General features: G+C 51.8%; 6 protein-coding genes across 6 annotated transcripts; 3 read left to right on the top strand and 3 right to left on the bottom strand.

Annotated features, from left to right (window-relative positions):
* Window positions 1-339: 339 nt before the first annotated feature.
* On the bottom strand, window positions 340-2,428 carry B0H65DRAFT_583096 (uncharacterized protein; the record flags this gene model as incomplete). Its single annotated transcript, XM_062830871.1, has 3 exons — window positions 1,402-2,428; window positions 710-1,317; window positions 340-577 (listed from the first exon to the last, which is right to left on the bottom strand). The coding sequence occupies exons 1-3, from the start codon at window positions 2,056-2,058 to the stop codon at window positions 340-342; spliced, it is 1,503 nt and encodes a 500-aa protein (XP_062676999.1). The 5' UTR covers window positions 2,059-2,428.
* A 3,736-nt stretch (window positions 2,429-6,164) lies between these two features.
* B0H65DRAFT_435921 (DHS-like NAD/FAD-binding domain-containing protein) lies at window positions 6,165-8,027 on the bottom strand (the record flags this gene model as incomplete). The annotated part of the gene is made up of 2 exons (XM_062825215.1): window positions 6,165-7,696; window positions 7,793-8,027. 2 exons carry the CDS (start codon window positions 8,025-8,027, stop codon window positions 6,165-6,167), a joined length of 1,767 nt encoding a protein of 588 aa, XP_062676998.1.
* Window positions 8,028-9,851: 1,824 nt separating this feature from the next.
* B0H65DRAFT_333699 (mediator complex subunit 16-domain-containing protein) lies at window positions 9,852-13,883 on the top strand. The gene is made up of 5 exons (XM_062823546.1): window positions 9,852-11,497; window positions 11,555-11,774; window positions 11,837-11,956; window positions 12,010-12,123; window positions 12,183-13,883. The coding sequence occupies exons 1-5, from the start codon at window positions 10,190-10,192 to the stop codon at window positions 13,829-13,831; spliced, it is 3,411 nt and encodes a 1,136-aa protein (XP_062676997.1). The 5' UTR covers window positions 9,852-10,189; the 3' UTR covers window positions 13,832-13,883.
* A 349-nt stretch (window positions 13,884-14,232) lies between these two features.
* On the top strand, window positions 14,233-16,141 carry B0H65DRAFT_480007 (uncharacterized protein). The gene is made up of 2 exons (XM_062827556.1): window positions 14,233-14,682; window positions 14,747-16,141. Exons 1-2 carry the CDS (start codon window positions 14,478-14,480, stop codon window positions 15,832-15,834), a joined length of 1,293 nt encoding a protein of 430 aa, XP_062676996.1. The 5' UTR covers window positions 14,233-14,477; the 3' UTR covers window positions 15,835-16,141.
* A 122-nt stretch (window positions 16,142-16,263) lies between these two features.
* B0H65DRAFT_583079 (uncharacterized protein) lies at window positions 16,264-17,817 on the top strand (the record flags this gene model as incomplete). Its single annotated transcript, XM_062830870.1, has 2 exons — window positions 16,264-17,107; window positions 17,159-17,817. 2 exons carry the CDS (start codon window positions 16,264-16,266, stop codon window positions 17,815-17,817), a joined length of 1,503 nt encoding a protein of 500 aa, XP_062676995.1.
* Window positions 17,818-18,233: 416 nt separating this feature from the next.
* On the bottom strand, window positions 18,234-20,080 carry B0H65DRAFT_333561 (concanavalin A-like lectin/glucanase domain-containing protein). The gene has a single exon (XM_062823544.1). It carries the CDS (start codon window positions 19,723-19,725, stop codon window positions 18,295-18,297), a length of 1,431 nt encoding a protein of 476 aa, XP_062676994.1. The 5' UTR covers window positions 19,726-20,080; the 3' UTR covers window positions 18,234-18,294.
* Between the last annotated feature and the right edge of the window lie 1,982 nt (window positions 20,081-22,062).

The following is a 22,062-nucleotide window of genomic DNA, read 5'->3' as shown; positions in this document are numbered from 1 at the left end:
TGTTTGGCGGCAGGAAACGGGCATGAGACGGTCGTAAAATTGCTTCTCGACACCGGCAAGGTCAACTTGCATAGGGAGGAGCTACGGACAGCGCTGTGGCTTGCGGAGCAAAAAGGCTATAAAGCGATCGTTAAGATGCTTCTCGATACTGGCAAGGTTGACGCAGGTGCTAAGGATGAGAATGGACAGACAGCGCTGCATCGAGCGGCAATAACTGGGCATGAGGTAGTCGTTCAGTTACTTCTCGATACCGGCAAGGTTAACGCAAGTACTCAAAACCGGGATAAACGGACAACGCTACATATGGCGGCGAAGAATGGGCATGAGGCGGTTGTTCAGCTACTTCTCGATATTGGCAAGGTTGACGCAGATGCTCAGGACGGGGATGAACGGACAGCGCTGCATATGGCGGCAGAGAATGGGCACGAGGCGGTTATTAAGCTGCTTCTCGATACTGGCAAGGTTGACGCAGATGCTAAGGACCGGGATGAACGGACAGCGCTGCATATAGCGGCGAAGAATGGGCATAAGGCGGTTGTTAAGCTGCTTCTCGATACTGGCAAGGTTGACGCAGGTGCTAAGGATAAGAATGGACGGACAGCGCTGCATTGGGCGGCAGAGGATGGGCATGAGGCGGTTGTTAAGTTGCTTGTTGATACTGGCAAGGTTGACGCAAATACTCAGAACTGGTATAAACAGACAGCGCTACATTGGGCGGCGAAGAATGGGCATGAGGCGGTTGTTAAGCTGCTTCTCGATACTGGCAAGGTTGACGCAGGTGCTAAGGACCGGGATGAACGGACAGCGCTGCATTGGGCGGCAGAGAATGGGCATGAGGCGGTTGTTAAGCTGCTTCTCAATACTGGCAAGGTTGACGCAGATGCTCAGGATAGGGATGGATGGACAGCGCTGCATATAGCGGCGAAGAATGGGCATGAGGCGGTTGTTAAACTGCTTCTCGATACTGGCAAGGTTGACGCAGATGCTCAGGACTGGTATAAACGGACAGCGCTGCATAGGGCGGCAGGGAATGGGCATGAGGCGGTTGTTAAGCTGCTTCTCGATACTGGCAAGGTTGACGCAGGTGCTAAGGACTGGTATGAACGGACAGCGCTGCATATGGCGGCAGAGAATGGGCACGAGGCGGCTATTAAGCTGCTTCTCGATACTGGCAAGGTTGACGCAGATCCTAAGGATCGGGATGGATGGACAGCGCTGGATATGGCGGCGAAGAATGGGCATGAGGCGGTTGTTAAGCTGCTTCTCGTTATTGGCAAGGTTAACGCAGATCTTAAGAACCAGGATGGACGGACAGCGCTATATATGGCGGCAGAGAATGGGCATGAGGCGGTTGTTAAGCTGCTTCTTGATACTGGCAAGGTTGACGCAGGTGCTAAGGACCGGTATGAATGGACAGCGCTGCATTGGGCGGCGAAGAATGGGCATGAGGCGGTTGTTAAACTGCTTCTCGATACTGGCAAGGTTGACGCAGGTGCTAAGGACTGGTATGAACGGACAGCGCTGCATTGGGCGGCGAAGAATGGGCATGAGGCGGTTGTTAAGCTGCTTCTCGATACTGGCAAGGTTGACGCAGGTGCTAAGGACCGGTATGAATGGACAGCGCTGCATATGGCGGCAGAGAATAGGCGTAAAGCGGTTATTAAGCTGCTTCTCGATACTGGCAAGGTTGACGCAGATCCTAAGGATTGGGATGGATGGGCAGCGCTGGATATGGCGGCGAAGAATGGGCATGAGGCGGTTGTTAAGTTGCTTCTCGATACTGGCAAGGTTGACGCAAATGTTCAAACTTGGGCTGGACGGACAGCGCTGCATATGGCGGCAGAGAATGGGCATAAGGCGGTTGTTAAGCTGCTTCTCGATACTGGCAAGGTTGACGCAGGTGCTAAGGACCGGTATGAATGGACAGCGCTGCATATGGCAGCAGAGAAGGGGCATGAGGCGGTTGTTAAGTTGCTTCTCGATACTGGCAAGGTTGACGCAAATGTTCAAACTTGGACTGGACGGACAGCGCTGGATATGGCGGCAGAGAATGGGCATGAGGCGGTTGTTAAGCTGCTTCTCGATACTGGCAAGGTTGACGCAGGTGCTAAGGATCGGGATGGATGGACAGCGCTGGAGGGACTGCAATGGCAATATCACGCAGAATGTATTTGCAGCAGTCAAAAGTAACAGAACCTTCTCGTATATTCTAGCAGGCGCGGATAGTTCTAGCAACAATGCCTCGCTTTGTGCTCAAGCTTTCGGTCGATCTTTTCGGGTCCCAGATGGTCGATATTATGTCGTGGATGCGGGGTTTGACGTGTAGCAGGGAATCGTGGATTTGCAAGACTGGAGGAATGAAGAAAGGAGGCCTCGCCGTGCGAGGAGCCCACCCTGAAGAAGTACCAAGTTGAAGAAATTACAGAAGTTGACTCTTCCCTTTCAGAATCTTTTGTCAATGACAATCTTCCCCGAGTTGGTCGTACCGCAGATGTTGAGTATCTTTCTCCTTTGGAATCTTCTTACGCTAGTACAATTCGGAACGGTTCTCAGACACTTAGACACGCTCAATCTTTCAGCAATAGATGGCGAGGACCATTGCGATGGTGAGCCTCTTCCGAGAATTCTAGCCACGGCTATAATCGATACTATCTCAACGGAATGACGCGCCGCCCGGCCCTTCCACGCTCCTGGGCAAAACTTCCTCTCGGTGCTCGGCGGTGCTATGACTGGTCGGTTCAAATGCATTATACGATGGTCACCTGCGTTTTGGTTCTATTGGTTAGGACCATCCAAAGTTATTTACCCTTGGCACTTGACAGGTCATACAATCGTAGGCCTTCTGCGTGATTCCTTGTTTTACTTCCTCCCCTAGAATCTTCAGTCATTAATGGATTCGACTACCTCGCAATGAGCATTCGGGTTGACCTGTTTACAAAGCTGCAGGCGTTTACTGGCGGGGTTTAGCGTTTGGGCTAGAACGTTTATTGGCGGGCATTAGATTTTACCGAGCGACGAATAGTCAGACCAATGAAGTAGGGCAAGGCAGGCAGACGAAGGAGGCAGGCTAATGCAGGCAGGTTACGGCAGGAAGATGAAGGAGGTAGGTTAAAGCAGACAAGTGAAAAGTCGGGCACGTGCATACTCTAAGAAGCTCTGGATAATGATCGACCCGAATGATACCACCAAATTTGAAAGGATGCTTGCGACCAAATGGGCGCTCTACAAATGCGACCAGTCTGTACAGCATCTGGATATCATGGTAAGTCCAAAGAGGCTACTAGAAGAAGAAATCAGATTCGATATTATTCGCGCTGGCCCCGGCAACCTGGTTATAACACGACCACGACAATATCACGCAGTTATCAATCAAATCCCGTCTCTTGCTATAGCAACCAATTTCACTTTGCTTAGTGAAGAAGCAATTCCGCGTGGATGGGTTGTTTGTCCAAAAGACGGGTTCTACGGTCTGTCTCATGGCAACCTCAAAAAGCTTTCCCATGGGCCCCTCACACTGAGCCAACGACGTGGTTATGGCCTTCTAAGGTCTGGAGGCATGCATTCTAATCCAATTCTACAGCCGGCTTAGTTCGAATCCATTCAGGTTCTTCTGCTTTGAAATTGCTCTTTATTAAGCTGCTGGACGGAGCAAACACGAGCGCTGATATATAAGCTTGAAGTGGAGCTTGCTCAATTATCCATCTATAAGATAGAATAAATAGGTGAGCATCCCGAACAAGTTTTGTTAACTGCCACTGATCATTGCCTCCATATATCTTTAAGTTAGATCGAGTTTCCGGTGCGCAGTTAGTCTCATACTTACTAGTAGGCTCTCGAGCTGTCTAATGGTGTTGACGCTCTCAGACATAGCTTGGAGTAGACTTAGAGCTTCGAGCCAGTAAAGGTACTTCGTCTTGAGGAATGTATAGATAGCCTCATCCCATAAAAGATGCCGTTTTGTGTTCGTGCTAGAAACCGAGTCACACAAGTGATCAACCTAGTAGACGCACGAGTACCGCACCGTCGCTAGCGGGTCCGGATTCGGTTCTTGGACCTTGTCGCTCGGAAATCTCGGTGCGCTTAAGTCGTATATATCGCGTCGCAATACTGTAGACATAGCTTTAAGTGACCTCAAGAAGATAGTATAATTCACATCTTCTTTCCCAGAAGGAAAGATCCAGTACTCCTGAGAAGCTTGGTGTCACACGGACATCGCCCACAGTCCAGGGTCAGGGTCGCAAGGCTCAGCAGAGCCTCAACGCCTGGCATTAGCCTCGAGATGCCCGGTGGCCTCCGGCCGCAACACTCACCTCGGCCGGACCCTCGGCCACTGGCACTGCTTGCCCGAACCCCTTTCGATACCATCGGGCTAGCGAGCCAACTATGGAAGCGCCGAAGACGCTGATGAAACACCATGAAACAATCCCAGTCATCCCAGAAGCAACCACAGCCAACCAAGCAAGAAGCAGGGCGCCCGGATGAAGGACAGTGTGACGAACCGTTACAAGCACAGGAGTATATCGCTGGGAATAAGAACAACGGTAGTAGTAGCCAAAAGGTACTGGTCGATTGTAAAAGCTATTGCTTGCTGAAGAGCCAGAATAACAAGGGCCGGGAAGCGGCCCTCTTATATACTGGTCTTCGAACTCGTCCCGTAGTCCCGTAATCTCGGGACTCCGGGACCGTGGGGCGGTGTCCCGTAGTCCCGTATTCTCGGGACTTCGGGACCCTAGGTTCGGGCTATATTTTATTGGTTAATCCATCTAGCTTACATAAGGGTTTTCTGATTGGATCGTAACAGACAGCACCAGAAGGAAGATGAAGAATGGATGAAGGCATTCAGGAAGATCCACATGTATGCAGACTGCTAGATAGATGCCTTGAAGCCTCAGGCGACAAGGCTTGATACGTACCTCAAGTACGTACCGATTCCCTTTGGCATAAGAAGGCCTTGAAGCCCCAGCGACTCAAGGAGGCCAGGAAGGCAGACTCAGTGTACATGGAGCAGTTCAGCAAGGAAGAACCTCCCAAAAGCCAACCACGCCTCCCAAAAGCCAACCACACCTCCCAGTTAGAAGTACTAAGTATATAGAGTAGGTGTCAGGGGTAAATGGCAGGGGTAAGTACCTTGTGTAGTGTATGCCTAGCCCACTCAGCTGGGCTTGACGGAAGTGGAACGGTGCACTCGATGGCGAAGGCAATGGAAAACGGTTCTACAAACGGCGGCGGCGTTTTTGGCTGAGTCATCCAAACCCCTGTTAAAAACTACAAAAAATGACTCCCATAGACAAGCCACCGATTGGTGGCTTATCTATGGGAGAGCGGACGGGATCCCGAGTTTTCCACCATCTATAGTCGTATATGCTTATCGAGGTCTGATTGAGGACTTATATGTTTGGTATACAACTTGGTTTGGTGATGTGAGCAAGATGGGAGGTAGGGAGGCATCATGTATGCTGGTGAATAATGGGCATTGGCCGAGTTTACACATTTACCAACCGAACGTCCAGACACCAATATTTTGCTGCTGCTCATGGTTTATTTTCTCCTTTGCATTTCGTGTGATTGGCCTCTCATAGTTTAGCTAGAAATACCTACCAACAATATAGCTGAGCATGAGATCTAGGCAACCCTCGTTTGACCCATCGCTGCCCTTCTTCCTACCAAAGATGGGTTCGCACACAGACACAATCAGCGCACGAAAATATCATATAGGGCGAAACCCAAGTTATAAAAATTTTGTTTCTCATGTGTATTTCTAGCAGCGTACGACGCGTATCATATGACGCGACCTTGACGCTCGATCCATGCTCCTCGCGTATATTTCTCAGGAGAGATGAAGAGAGGAAGAGAGGAAGAGAAAAAGAATAGAAGACGAAGCCCATCCACAATCAACCACCCAACCAAACCGGCCATCCGCTGTCCATGATCCTGTCCGTCGCTTTATCTACACCGACGACTAGAGCGGATATTTAGGAACGTAAAAAACGCCAATATAATTTTTACCTGATAAAAGTTGGCTCCAACTCCCGTGAAACCATGTGCCCCAAACGGCCCATATTTTGTTTTGGTGTCAAGACTGCCCAGCCCTCTCGCCCCTTCTAGCCTTCTATAACCCCAAAGCAACCATATCCCCTCCGCGCACTATCCGCTTGATCCAAGCCTTAGTCAATTAGATGCCCTATACCCCGAGGCTTCGACTTGGGCGAGATAGCAAGTGTGATCTCCCGCCCCAAGCCCGGTGCTCCCGACTGGCTTGAGCCGACACTGGGTGTCCTAGACCTGCTTCTCGTCGTCATGGTTGGGCGAGGAACCTTCACCGCCGTTGGCCGCAGGGACGGAAGCACCGTGGGCACGTCCTTGTCAAAATCGCGAGGCGGCGAGGACAGATCCGAAGAAGTATCCGGGTCAAAAGGAATCTGCTTCGCGTTTTCCTTCCCAGGAGCGGCCACGGCCTTTGTGGCCTTAAACGTCCGGTTGATAGCGTTCTGGGGTTTAACAACCTCCTTCTTCTTCGTCTGCCGCGACTTGCGCTGAGGAGCAGAGCCAGGCAAAGGTTTGCGCCCAGTAATAATCGCGGTGCTGGCAGGGGTCGTCTCCTTGGAGGAAGTGGTTTTGCCAAAGGTAAGAATGCTCTGCTTCGCTGTGGTCTTGGTCGTTGGTTTCCGCGCAGGAAGCGTGGCACGAGGCTTGGGGCTCGCGCTTGGTGTCGGGATCCCGCCTTGTTTTTGTGCCAGCACCTTCGCGAGCGGCTTTTCGTCCTCGTCGTCTGACAAAGGAGACTTGCGCTTGCGCTGAAGCAGTACGTCAATCCTGCTCTTGCTAAGCGTGACCTCCAACCTCTTTTCCTTCTTCTCATCCACCAGCCATGTCGTAGGATCTCCTATATCCTGCTGATCCCACCTTGGTAGATTCACCAGCTCAGCTACATCGTTGCATTTCCCCTTGATGACGTAGTCCCAGCAGTCTTTGAATTCCGCTCCTTGAGGCTCTGGGTCAATGTTAATCCAGGCTGTAATACCATCCCGCCTGCTCCTGGTCAGCTGGCACATCTCCTTGACGAGCCTTCGAACGCCAGGAATCTTGAGAGTTGTGCCGACGACGATAACTGCGTCGGGAACCCTCTTCAAGTCTGCCTTTGAGACGTTTCCGATAGCCTCTTCATCGGGGTTGTACTCGTTGTACAAGACAATTCTGGGCCGCAGCCTGCCAATACCGTGACTCCGTTTTCCGGCAAATGTCGTCCGTACCTCATCCTGTTCCTTGCACTTTGCGCAAAGAGGAGCTTCAGAGCCTTCGAAAAGCTCGGCGTTGAAGGGCTCCAGGTGGCTGCACTTTGTGCAGACCATCTTTTCCAACCCACCGTGCAGTTGGACGGTAACCGGCCATGGACCCTTGGCGTTCAGAGGTACGTTGGTGGCTAACGGCGGCATCTGGGTGTCTAGCGTATCTATGTTTTGAGTGTAGAGTCGTAGTAGTCGTCCCTCCTCAGCCATGGAGGCTAGCATGTGGTGAAATGGTGTGGGCTTCGCTTGTGACGTCAATTGCGCCAGTTCGCGCACCATGGTGTGGAAGGACTCGGTAGAGTCATCGTGCTTGTACACAGACGCGTCGAAAAGGTGTTTTCCGGACGCCTTTAGCTTGTGCTGACCGCGTAGCGTCGCGAAGAGGCCGGTTGACGAGCGGAAATCGGGAACTAAAAAGCGCGTCAGCAAGGTTTTCGAGGAAAATGGCGCGTCATGGGCTGTAAGAGGTAAGGGAAAGTTGAAAAAAGGGGTAAGGGTCGACATACTCCCAGCCGAGACGGATATGCCAGCACCGGCAATGACGACAATCTTTTTTTTCCTCCGCAGAGCCGTCAATAACCTGTCGAGGTTCTCATCGGCCTCTTCCACTCGATTTTCAAGGTCGATACGGTCTGTCGTACGGGGCCTTGGCGGTGCGGCGGTGCGCCGCCGCTTCATCGGAGGAGGACCATCTGTGCGGACCTGGATTTCCTGGGCCGAATCTGAATCGGGCGCCTTCATGGGGGAAGCGCTGCCAGAGGGTATCGAACTGGAACTAGGAGAGGGATAGCGGTTCGAGGCATCGAGCAGCAAAGGCGTGGGAGGTAGGGAAGGCGACTGAGAGAGAACTGAGAGCGGAGAGGAGGGAAGAGAGCCAGACGAGTCGGAGTCGGACGGTTTCGGTCGCAGGCAGTCCATAGCTGCTGCCTTTTTATGCGCGTGTCCCGCTGCAGGCTCAATTGCTGCTACTTGTTCTCCAGCTGCCCTGCAGTGTCTGAGCATGACTAGTTTAGGTTTGCTGTTCGCGATGCTATGTCATGGCCGAATTGGGGAGGACAAAGGAGAGCCAGCTGGGCGGCTTGGTAAAGTCGTTGTCGTATGTCGTAAAGGGTGAGTTCAAGTTGAGGTCCTGCAACTTGGGAAAGAGCCCCGGAATGGTTGTTAAGAATAAGAAGTCGCACTTGTGCCGGCTGCAGTGGCAGACAGACACCTTCCTTAGAGAAAGAAGGTTCAATGGTGAGTTCCTGCGAAGGTCGCGGTTTGCGCAAGTATCCACCTGCACACTAAAAGTCCTTGGCTGCTGTTGGTGAATGGATGTTCTATGCAGACGGTAGGTCATCGGAGCAGCCCAAGCGCGAGGAACGGGCAGATGGGAAAAGTACGATTACAGATTGCGGGCAGGCTTGCATGTGCGCAAGGAGATTCTAGCGTGCAACACGATTGGACACTGAGTGAAACTGGGACTCTGGGACAGGTTGGCAACAGAGCTGGAATCCAGCCTTATTCATTCAGAGAATGTGCGAGAGACAAAGACATCAACAGCTGTTGGTTGGGTAACGACGACTTTCACAAAGTATTATTGAAGAATGCTTCACTTCCATTGCCAGATAGGTACATGGTCCATCTCCACCGCGAGCACAGAAATCTGGTTTATTTTGGTTGATCGCAGCAGACAAGGCATGGCGGGATTGAGGAAAGTATAATAGGAGATCTGTTTGGACATGGGAGACTCCAAAGCCAACCCAACCAACATGCAAGGTACCTCATGTTATAGACAAAGTACCTTCTACATTGGTCACTAAAGAACATCGTGTTTGGGCTTCCATTGCAATTTCACACTTGGCCCAAGAAGGTGCAAGATAATGCATAGGAAGAAAGTATTCAACCATCGACTGCAAGACTTCTTACTTTGGTGAGACTTCAGGCGAAGAGAACAAGGCGGCTCCACACAACAACAAAGGAACGAAGTTCTTGTCACTGGCTCACTGCACGGTTGCCGGGAAACACAATCAACGGGGCGGACCCACCTGCAGCTCTTAGTGCCGCCCTCCCGCCCCACGGACCACGGATCCAGGGACCACGCTACCTTACCTTACCTTAACAACTCCTGGAGACAGCCCTCAGACGGGCTGCGAAGCCCGAGAGCGCAAGCCACACGTGGCTAGAGAGAGCTTGTCCATGTTAACGAACGGCAGGCCTTGCGAGGCGTTACAGTGTATACTGTAATGTGACTGCATCGTACTTGTCGCGAGCTGTCGCGATCACCGAAATGACTGGAGAGCTTCGTTCGGCAACGACACTGCAGCTTTGTTTCTGTTACCTCTAAGCTTCTAACCTCAGTTTCTCTCAACGACCTCAACTGTGTTAAGGCCAAGTCCGTCCCATTTTGGATAGTTCAATTACATTTCGTCTCGTTCAGAAAATCAAAGATTTTTTGGGCATTCAGGGGATCACAGATATCGTTTGCTACATACCTATACTTGTACAGCATCCGTTGGCCAGCTGTTGTCACAGTTCCTGCAAACTGCACATACAAACGCCATCCACCTCAACTTGAAGTTCTCGACCAGCACCAAGTCTCTTTTCATCTGCAGTCTCGGGTTTTCAAAACCCGACCCGGTCGGAATTGCGTCGGCACGACTAGACTACAGTATATAAACGGCCATTTATCCATAATTCTATACGGCGCTTCTCATCCTCATCGCCGCCTCTCATTCTTGGAGACGTCCCAACTCGTACGACTTTGCATCACCGTCTGCCTCTTAGCACACAAGTCTTTTACTGTTGGACATCGGATTTGGCGCGAGGGTATGGTCCACGGTGACCACGGCAAGCTTGGCGAGTCAAGAGAGTCAAGAGACTCCCGGGGTACATAAGCCCCCAAGCCTGGAAAGCTCACAGCAATGATCGGCCACGACATACCCATCCAGCTCCTGGATGGAGGCTCCATCGACGCCCAACACCATGATCAGATGAACGCCATGGATACGGCCATGAACCTCGACGATGTTGATGTTGATCTCTTTGGCGATTCTGTCATGGTGGACACCGCCTTGGATGGCCTGTCTGCCTCGAGGCCGATGCCGTCCAAGCACCTACGCCAACGGCTGGATGATCTGAGAACCCATGGTTGCCATCAGGCCATCGCATGGTCACGACAGGGTACCATTGCCTCCATCACCAAGGATGGCCGCTCGGTCGAGTTTCGCTTCCTGAGGTGCCGTCCAGAGGATGCCGGCTGGGAGTTGAGCGAACCATACCTTTATAGTACTGCCATTATCCCTATGCATACTACGGCTGGTCCTATTGTTCATCTGGCCTGGTCCACCACCCAGACTCCCGAGCTCGCCGTCGTTGACGCTGTCGGCCGCATCACCATTCTCAGCCTCACCATCCTGCTAAACCGCCCCTTCATAACCCGCAAGTGGGATGCCGACCCTGTCGACGACCTTCATGCCGTTGTCGGTTGTTACTGGCTCCCTTTGCTCAACCCAAGACAGTTTGGCGTCATGTACGGGCCTGCAGTATGGGTGCAGTCCGAAGATGCTAAAGCCCTGGGCGATGGGCTGTACAAGTACGAGAATTCGTACACAAAGACTACGGGCCCTAACCATCCTAATCATAACAAAAGTGCCTTGGTCTCCATCACCACAAACGGTCTTCTCAGATTGATGTTCCAGAACAACAACGCTCGCCTCGAGGAGACTGCTATTGAGCTAGAAAGCATCACTTCCTCGGACGATCTAATTACCCATGCCGCTCTTTGCAACGACAGGAATACTCTCTTGATCGCCCTTGCTACAGCCTCCAAGCAATTGCGCATTGTCAGAGCCATGATCTCATGGGGAACTGACAAGCCTTCCGAGAAGCAGGCACATCCACAAAGTATAACAGCATCTATCCTAGAACAACATGTGGCGGTTGCACCCTGGCTCCAGCACGATTCGAAAGATCCAGTGCTGGATGAATCCATGTCTCAGTTGTCCCATATCGAATTCCTCCCATCTATTCCCAAAGACAAGAACCTACAGGCACATTATAACCCAGTTGTTCTCACGGTACGCTCTCACTTGCCAGCTGAAGGCGCTTCTCTGTACGACCAAGAACCTACTAGTGTGATCGATAGGTGGGAAGTCGTGAGCGAGCAGCCACAGACTTTACACCCGGCCTTTGCCCAACTGAACACCGGAAACAGTACGACAAATCCCAATGTAAGGCTTCTTGAACCACTACACCATCACGCTATAAGCCGCTAACCTTACATACAGCCCATGACCCGCCTACGTAAACTGGACTCGGTTGTGATACCGAAAATCGTGGTTTCTGTTCAGCTCATGTATCTAGGCAAGGTGGTATGCTTTGCCTTCAGCGATGGCACCATCCAGTATCGCGATAGGGTTACTATGATGGAGCTGTTCAACGAGAATAATGTTCACCGTGTCCTCAGCCCGCATGACGTAGGGTTCCAATACGCCAACGATACACCATGTAAGCCTCTTTACCGTCCTTGAACACTCGTCCCACACCGCTAACCACTCCTCTTTCACCAGGTCTCCAGGTTGCCTTTTCGCCCACTAACTGCTCTTATGTGCAAATATCCGAAGACTGGGATATAAAATGGAACAGCATGCGATACACTTTAACTGGTGCCAGTACTGCGTTACAAGGCGGTGGGTTTTGACCTTTGACCTCGAGTTGAATGTTCTTTACTAAAACCCAATAGCCCGGCAAAGCGCCGTCATGGCAGCCCTGACTCTTGCTTTATCCTCGGCCGTCGCTACACAAGTAAACTTTGATGATATCCTGGCGCTGGCCCATCTCTTCAGGGAGAATCCACGTAAGACCATCCCTCGAGTTTCTCGACTCAAACAACCATATACTGATACGTGTGAATAGAATTTGCGGCTTCTTGGGTCAGAGATTTAGTCAACCTGCTCAAGCTGAATTTTGACTTTTCCGACGAGGCCCATTATGACTCATTGGTTCGAAACACCCTCTTCCAAATATCTCTCAGCATCCTCAACCACATGGGCTTCCGTGGCGAGTTCCGGCCCCGGCCTTTTGAAGGAAAGCTATCTTTCCTCATACTCCAGATGCGGAACTTCATCGTTCTCGTGAGCCTTTCGCTTAACGCTCCCAAGAGCCTCGGGATCAGTCCACTGGACGAGTCAGAGGTCGTCGAGGTCTTGGCCGGCTGCGTCACATGGGCGGCTACTCTGATGGCGTGGATGGTCGATTGCCTCTTCGACCTCGCCGATGACCCGGCCTTCATGAGCATACTGAACGAGCAAAAGCGGTTCCCCGACCTGGCCAACTTTCTCCAGTCTCGCGGCGATGTCTCCCTCCATCTCCTCTGCTGTTCCTCGGCCCGTGGCTTCATCACCGCCGCGTGCCGCAGACTAGCCCACCTAGAGGGAATGAGCAACCGCGCGATTCGCTACTGGGAAGCCAACCATCTCAAGACCGAGAACAACGACGGTAGCGGCGGCGGCGGCGGCAAAGCCCTTCCCGACAGCCTCTACTTCGCCTACCGGAAGATGCAACACGCCACCAGCTCGTGTCTGATCAAAGTCCAAGAATTCGAAAAGATCCTGCAGGGTTTCGCCCAGGACGTGCGCACAGCCTACCAAGCGAGCCTCTCCCGGCGCCAATCTTCTGCTAATAACCAAGCGCAACAACAACAGCATCCATCCCCACAACAAAACAAGAACCAACAACCTCAAAACGCCGAAGACCAGTTCGTCAAGAAAGCCCAGGCCCACTGCGAACTTGACATGCTCCTGGGCGCTAACCCCCCGCCTTGCTTCCGCGAGGTCCTCCTCAAGTTCTTCACCCAGACCCTGCCCGTGTTCAAGAGCCATGTCGATCCGGCCAAGTTGTATTTTGCCAACTACGAGGTGCTCGATGTCGAGGAGAACCCGAGGATCTTGGCGGCTAGGAAGGCTAGGCGTAGGTATATTGATGTGTTTACAAGGCGGGAGATTACTTTCCCTACTTCGTCAGAGGATAATACCCGTGGCGGAGGCAGTGGTGCTGCTGGTGCTGCTGGTGAAGATGACGTGAAACGAGGTGGTGGTGTCGGTGCTGCCGCTGGACTTGAAGGCCAAACACCCAATCAAAACACTACTCTCGGAACAGGCGGCGGGATTTCCATCAAGATCGAGCTCGGCGCCGGATCTTCTACCCCGAACCTCAAAGGGATTTCCACCCCAGCTGGCGGCGGTGGCGGTAGCGGTGGTAGCGGTGGGAACGCAAAGGTAGCTGGGAACAATGCCGCCGCTGCTGTAGGTGCGAATGCCACCAATGGCGGAGGAGGAGGAGGAGGAGGAGGGAACAACAACGCCGGCACTACCGAGAACCCTAGCAATCAGTGGCGGAGGTGCGTCCGGTGCACGGCGGTCATGGAGGACTTCCCTGGTAATCATTATAGGGCCGGGTTCACGTTTGTCATGGCGCAGCAGAGGAAGTGTTCGTGTGGTGCGTGGTGGGCTTTGGTTCCTAAGACTACGGTGGGGGAAGGGGGGGCTACGGAGGAGGGTAAATAGGATGCATACCCGGAAGACCTTTCTGGTGCTGTCATTGGAACTTGGGGTCCAATGAATGGCAAGAAATGTTGGTATGAGGAAGTGATTGATGAGGATGGGGTTGTCAGCTGGGCAAGGAACTTTGTGAGGGGCGGGAGTAGGATAGGATAGGATAGGAGAGGATAGGATAGAATATGCCAGGGGTTTTTCAGTGAAGAAAATGAAAAACATGCAAGATTCAGCGTAGGTATTAGTGCTCGCTCGTTCTTTTCCATGGCTCCAAGGAGTAATATAAAGATCCAGAGAACGGGAAAACGTGGACAATGCCGGCAGTCGTTAAAAGACCCCTGGCCATAACCGCTGTAGCGGATCATCCCAAGCTCACCAAACCGGGGAAAAGCCCGGGGTAAGAGGCAATTATGGGGCGGTTGAGTGCGGGGGAGGGGATACTGTCCGCTAATATCTCCGATATCCGGTGACAGTTCAATCGCCGCCTCTGGGCCAGGCACAATATTTTTTGTTTGGGAATGATGGGGTGGTTTATCCCATTGGGGAGGATTGTTTGTGATGATTCAAAACATCTCGTCTCCCCAACTCCCGTCTTGACATCACTAAACATCATACTACGGACCAGTGCCGTTGAAGGTCACAAAGTATCACCACTAAGATGGTCAGTGACGGCGGCCATGGCGGCGAGTATCGCCAATACCTCCCAGACCTAAGCATCCCACGCTTCACAACTATGCAAAAGCAGGATGCCCATGAATACGCAAAAGAGTTCATCGAGGGAGGAAATCCTCCATGGCTACACGGCCTCTACTTGCACTGGAGAAAGCTCTTCCAAGATCCCTTCAAGGGAATCACCAACGACGGTTAGCTCACCCCCTTGAAGAGGTTGTCTCACTCGCTCACACACATTTTGCACACAAAATCCAGGAACCGTCCGTCCCAACCTCTTCACCCTCCAAGACGAGGGCATGCCCATTGACTCCATCGTCTCCGCCACCAACAAGCTCCTTTCCCTCCTCACCCCCCAACAGCGCTCGGCAGTGACCTACCACATCGACTCCCCCGAATGGCGCACCTGGTCCAACCCCGAATTCCTGCTCAGCAACAAGGGCATCCGTCTCGACGAGGTCCCTTCCTCCACCCGTGACGCCGTCCTCGCCGTCCTCCAATCCACCCTCTCACCCGAAGGCTACGCCAAAGCCCTCGGCGCCATGCGCATCAACGGCTTCCTGGGGGACCTGGTCCAAGCCCCGCGCGTCTGCAACGAGTTCAGTTACAACTTTGTCCTCTTTGGCTCCGGCCCTTCCACCACCCAACCCTGGGGCTTTTCGTTTTATGGCCACCACCTTTGTCTGAACGTGTTCCTGTACAAAACCCAAGTGGTCATCTCGCCCTGGTTCACCGGCGCCGAGCCGAACCTGATCGACGACGCCGGCAGCCCTTATGCGGGCACCCGCATCCTCCAGGAGGAAGAGAAGTTGGGCTTGCAACTGATGCAATCCCTCTCGGCCGCGCAGCAGGCAAAAGCCCAGGTGTACAAGCTCCTGCGCGACGACCCGGCCATGCCCAAGGGTCGGTGGAACCACGACGACCAGCGACACTTGTGCGGCGCGTACCGGGACAACCGGGTGGTTCCGTACGAGGGGGTTTCCGTCGCCGAGTTCACTCGTGAGCAAAAAAGGTTAGTAGAAAACATATTGGAGCAGTACCTGCTTTATCTGCCTAAGCAAGCGAGGGAGATCCGCTTAGGCCAGATTAGGGAGTGGTTCGATAAGGGGGAGACGTATTTCTGCTGGATTGGCGGGTTTGGTGATGACGATGCGTTTTATTATCGGATTCAGAACCCGGTGGTGATTGTCGAGTTTGATCACCATAGTGGTGTGTTCTTGACGAATAAGGAGCCGGCCAAGTTTCATGTTCATACGCTGTTGAGGACGCCGAATGCGGGCGATTATGGGATGGCGTTGAGGGGGCTGTTGGAAGGGGAGAAGCAGGAGTATGTGTGGGAGGGATAATGCTGTTGTTGGCATCTGGTGGCTACATGATGTTTTGCCTGGGTTTAAAATCTGTATCGGTGTCGGCGTGCAATAACGGAGAATGGGAAAGAACAACTTCCATGCAAGTGGCATCAACCGTCTTCTGCTCGTCATGCGCACAACCGAGGAGGGTACTTGCCTTTTCAAACATGGGTAGTGGGGACGACAAGAATTGGGCAAGGGAGGAATGAAGGAAGGTGCACCTCACCACCATGGCGCACCTGCCATATGTATCGTCAGTTAGCAGCCAGAGTCGCAACTTCCTAATCAAAGCTTTCACTGGAAATTTCAGCGTCGTTCGCACAATTTCTGTGTTAAGGTCAACCCTACGTCCTCCCCCTTCCATCTCCCGTATCATCAGCCAGAGTTGACCTTCGACATCTCACGGAAGCCACTCTATGATAACCAATGGCTCCGGCATCACGACTGACCTCACCCTTCTTTAATGACCATTCATGGTCTCAAGAAACAGCCAGTACCAATGACAGCTCACAGTCCTCACTGTTCTCCCAACCCTCGCAACCCTCGACACAACCCTCTCGGTCCTCGTCACTGCTCGAACCCGATCTGGAAGCAGACCTCGACCAGGAACAACTAGACGAGGTCGACGAACACTCTCCTGACGGATGGGCCGGCTATTTGAGCGCCCAGTATCAGACCTACATCGTCGACAATTTGAAGCAGACCGTGTTTGAAAAGCTCGACCAGCTCAAAGCCTCCATCACCTCCCTACAACAGAATCATGCCCGCCAGGAGAAAGCCAGCACAGCATCTGCCAGCGAGCTCAGGGCCACCCATGATCAGATTTTCAGTTTCCTTCGAGATCTCAAGCCCATTCCAAGCCGGCTTTCCGCACTAGAAAGTGATGTCAGGCAGAACAAGGAACAAGCAGGCCATGCCCTGTCCAATCTCGACGACAAAGTCTCGAGCCTGAAGACAGACCTTGGCGTAAAGCATGACGGGGCCATGAGAGGTTTGAAAAGTGTCCAACAACAAAACAAATCCCTCCTCGAGACACTTGAAGGCCTGCAAGGAGAGGTCAGGAATCTCCAGCTACAACAAACACAGGCGGATGAGAGACTGTCCTCTTTCCAAAGTGAAGTAGAGAAGGCACTAGCACCACGTCAAGCACCCCCGGATGAGGCCATGGACTTCTTGAAGCAGCTCCTTTCTCGTCGTGCCGACTTCATGGGACTTATGGAGTCGCCAACCACAGAAGCGAGCGGTGCGAACGTGCCACTTATCGAAGCAGGTAAGTTTTTACTTCCCTTCCACAGTCAAACCAAATCTCTGACAATTGTAGCGCCCCAAACCAACCTACCATGGAGATCTCCTCAAGACACTGCCGACAATAGCAACTCAAACCAGTTAGTCAAGGCAGCTCCGAAGACAAAAGCCACACAGAAAAGAAAAGCGTTGCCACCAGCACCTGACCTCACGGGTCCAGAGCCCCAGGCGAAGAAGAGAGCGAACCCGAAGCGAAGGAAAGTCGACTTACCTCCCGTCAGTTCGAACCTGCAACCTCTTGAGAGCACGAAGCAGCTGCCTCCCGCCAAAGCGAGAAAAGCGCTTCCTGCCCCAGAGAAACGATCATCTGCCACGACCAAGCAGTCCGGCACCACGAAACAGAAAGCCCCCGTTGCAGACATGGGACCCCCTCCTGCTGGCCCCAGTCAGCAGCCTCCTGTCAGGCCCAAGGTTCAAGACATGAAGCTTCTCTTCAAGAAATACAACGACGAATACAAAGCAAAACCTCCCAAAGCCGAGTATCTCTTCATATGGAAGTTCATCAACGACATCGATAGTTCAGAGAAGCTGATCCATCTCCAAGTGCGCTTGTTGGAACTTTTACCAGATCATATCTCGCAGAGAAGGGCGTCTCATCGCCTTGGGGACAAGTTTATCCAAATCTCAAAGGCATTGACCTGGGCGCAATTTGCGATGGCACTTGCTGAGGTGTAGCAATGGTGAAGTGGTTGTGAGTGGAATTTCCGACATCACAGATATCGGGGCAGAGAAAATGTTTGCCAACCTTGACCATATGGGAGTACGTCACTTCACTGATCTGCTGATCTGTGAGATTTCTTGCTCTTTAACTATGTTATATGTTGTATGTCGAGTCAGTCAGTAATCTGGATGTGAAGATGGTCATGGAAGCACGCAAAGTACGCAGAAGGACGGCCTACTACGCTTAGGGATCGTATGACCAACTCCATGTTCTTCATGCAATGCCAACAGGAAGGAGCGGGGAAACAAAGTAGAAGTAGAAATGAAGGAAATTTGATGGAGAAAGAAAGTGGCGGAAAACAAACGGGTATCGAATAACCAGCAGGCCAGCCAAGTTAATAACAAGGTCTATCCAATGTCATTTCCCAAGCCCTCTCACCTCCCTTTCTAGTTGATGCTAAAGTAAGACATAATCTTCTTGGCCTACCTTTCTCAACTCTTCCTGCCGTGTCGCTGGTAAACCTTGATCGAATTGACAACCCAATACGCCTCCTTGAACTGACCCGGATTCGCTCCCACATAATCCTCACACTTTTTCGCCAACCCCTTACACGTCGGGTTCTTATCCCATACCGCGCCCGCCCAGTCTCCGCAAAACGCCGTGTTAAAAACGATGCTGTGGTTCTTGAAATGGTCCCGGAGTGAACAGCCACGATCAAATACGAAGGCGGCCAGCGGCGTTCCGAAATTTGACGGGTCCGCCCCCGGTGTTGCAGAAGAAACAACACCGCCTGCGGTCATGTTCTTAGACGAAGAGGAAGAATAGGAAGATGCAATCCCTCTAGTAGTAGTAGTAGTTGTCGTTGTTGTGTTTCCGGCTAGTTTCGTCGCCAGATCGGATCCGCGCGGGAAGAACCAGACTTTGATGAAGCCTGTTGATCCTCCTCCTTTATCCTTATTCTCACCACCACCATCACCACTACTCGAGTCGTGATTCCCACCACCATCACCCGACCCAACAACAACAACATCAGAAGAAGACCACCACTCAACAGCATAAATCCCTCCTCCGCCTTTATTAAACCCAACCCTATAATTATTCCCCGTTCCGTTTTTTCCCACTCCTCCATCACTACTCCCATGTCCCGTAGTAGTATCCTGCTTACACCCCGTGTTACTCGCGCAATCCGCATCAGCAAGCTTGGTATCCGAAGCCGACGAACCCGTGGAGGAAATGTTACATGTCCCTCCCCCCTCCGATCCTTTTTTGGTGCTTTTTGTCCCGGAGGTGTGTAAGGTGATGGAGTTTGTTGATTGCGTGTTTACCCCTTCGAGAATGTCGATTTCGCCCGAGGCGGGCCAGTTGGGGCCGAAGGTCCAGAAGGCGGGCCAGAGGCCGCAGGAGGAGGAGTCATCACGGGAAGACTTGTAAGTACCGTCGTCATCGTGATCGTAGAGGCCCGAGGGCATATGATAGATATCCGCAATGAACAATCCCTCCGTGTAAGTCTTTTTGAAGGTTACGCGAACCGAGGGCCGGCCGTGGGGTGAAGCAGCATTTTTGGAAGAAGAAAAAGAAGAAGAAATATACTTGTTGATGTAATGGACTCCCAACATGACGCCGTCAGGCGCGTAGCCGACTAGACCGGTGTCGGTGGCGGTTTGGTAGTCTGAGACGTATTGGACGAAGCCGTGGGTGGGATCGGAGGGGCCGTTGAAGAAGGCGAATTCGGAAAAGAAGTTTTGGGCGTTGAAGAGGTCGACGAGGGTGTAGTTGGAGGAGGGAGAGGGAGAAGAGGAGTTGGAGGAGGAGTTAGTGGAGGAGAAGTTGTAGGCTGCGTGTGGTACGGGAAGTCGGGGGCTTGCTGCTCGCTCGGAGAGGAGGGCGAGAGCGGTGGTGGGTGCGAAGGGGAATATTGGCATGGCGACGACGGTTGGTTGTCTTCTTCGTCTTTCGAAAGCGGAATGGGAACTGCTGTGAAGTGAGAGCAACGTCGTCGAGGATAGTGAAAAGAGTATCAGGCTCGATGTTTGTTTCCTATCTACCTGTCAAGAAAAGAAGGATATGTTCAAGTTAAAACCAGACACAATCGGTCCAGCCCGCCACCGAAGAAGGAGAAGCTATTCAGAACAGACAGACAGCCCGAAAGCAATAACGAGATTGTGGCAACGTAGGTGACCAGCACTGATATGTCGACACTCGTCAAGAACCTTGTCTCCCGCTCTGATGCGAGTCTCGTCAAAGAGCAACTTTTAAGAAAAAGAGAAACTTTACAAGGGAGAAATAAGCGCCTTGTTGTTGTTGTCCTTGGAAGAATGAAAGCATGAAAAGTCAGGGGTAAACAAACTCTGAAAGACGGCAAACCAACTTGGAACCGAACCGCACCCAACAGCAAAGAATGAGAACAATGGAGAAAAAGCTCACGAGATGCTGAAGAAATTGATTTCTACTTATGCTTGAGTAGAAGTCAAAGCATATGCATTCAGCCGTGTAGAAGCAACCCTGAACTTTCTATGCATGACGGCTTAAGGTCTAACCATGACTGATCGATCTACCGGTACCGTGGGTAATGGATAGCCACTCGGCTATCTATTGAAACACTCCAAGGATATCACTGATAACTCGAGATGATATGTACCCGTGGTTAATCTTCCAGTTACCCGTAGCTGTTGATCGCTTCATCTCTGAGCTCCATAAAGCCGTGAGTTCACTCGCTCGCATGCGCGGAGATGATAAGGTCAACAACGGCAAGCGACCACTACATCTTGATACTCGCCATCCCCGCGAGTTTTCGCAATAACCGCTGGAAACATGATTTGAAAGGAGAGCGTTCCGAACGGCTAGATATTCTATGAACATGTTAGCAATTTTCGTTGTTTTACCGGAGTGTCTACCCACCACCACCAAAACAAATGAAGTTGGAGATGTTCTTGTTGCGTGTTTGTCGAAAGGAACTGTTTGGAATCTTGGCTATGACGCACGGCCACTGTGATCTACTGTGTAGAACTACAAACTTCTTCAGGGGCCTGGACTTGGGGGTCAGAGTCCCTTAAAATGCTAGAGTTGCCGAAAACGCCCTACAAGAGGAACAAGCACGTGGGGGTGTCGGCACCTTGTCGCCTTGTTGGTTGTTAGTTTGCTATTAGTCGACGGTCTAGACCCCCGTTGCTTCTAACGAGGGGACGTTGGTACTACATTACTTGCACCAATGCACCCTCCCTCTGGCACCCTCTGGCAAATTAGTGAATGAAGCTCACAAAGAGATGCTGTGTTTGACACTGGTGAGGAATTTCGAAAAGTTCTGGATAGGCTGTTGTTCTGCTCGATCTTGGGTATATTCATCATGCTCTCCTTTGAATTCCCCAAGGTGTATATATCTCTGACACTGAGGCAGCCTTAGTCAACGATGACCTCTTCGCGCCACAGTAATGAGTTGTTGCCTTGGCAAGTTGTTTACGAGAAAGCCGTCGGGAAAAAAAGGACTAAAATCGTAAGCCTGTCAGACGTGCCCTGGCCCCTCTTTGATGACCCTATCGTATCCAATCTTCTTGTGGTACCCTCCTGTCAACCTGTCTTCGAAAAGCGTACCTGCAGGTCATCATCAGTGTATAACCGTATAGGTAACACTCATCACACAGCATTTGGCAGCGGAGTCCAAAACCCGAAAAAGATGTCCAAATCTCGCGTCAACTTGCTTCCAGCGGTTGGTGCGCCCGATTTGACAGGGTCGTAGTATTGCGTGAACTCTGTTAATCAACTCGAGGCTCGTGTAAGACATCGAGTAACAGACTTACATGCCATATCTGCGGCAGTGAAACCTGAGCTAGCTCGATGCTGTGGTCGTGTCTTTTAAGCTCGCTGAGCTTTGCCATCCATATGAGAGAGTGTATCTATACGTTTAGCCAATGCGCCTGTATATGCCTCTATATCACTCCGCTGATACTTGTTCCCTCTGCCATACCTAGCAGTAACAAACATTGGCGTAGGTTCGTCTACTTCGTACAAATGCGATATATGTGTAGCCATAGTAAAGTCCGTAACTCTTGGCGCCAAAACTTTCCCGTCACTCCAGCCTGCGTGAAGACTTCGCAACAGAAACACAAGGAGGACTTGGCGTCGGACGTGACAATCATTATTCGTCCCCATGCATAAGTCTAAGATGAGAAGACACACCCGATAGATCAAACCGCCCATTGGCAGGCACGACTCAGATCAGTAAGCCGAAGTGAAATGGAAATAGAAGGGGATAACAAAACATT

The sequence above is a fragment of the Neurospora tetraspora genome, assembly GCF_033439725.1.
Source record: "Neurospora tetraspora strain CBS 560.94 chromosome Unknown B0H65scaffold_9, whole genome shotgun sequence".
Taxonomy (NCBI): Eukaryota; Fungi; Ascomycota; class Sordariomycetes; order Sordariales; family Sordariaceae; genus Neurospora; species Neurospora tetraspora.
Note: the sequence above shows the minus strand (reverse complement) of the source record. Positions and strands in the feature narration are given on the sequence as shown.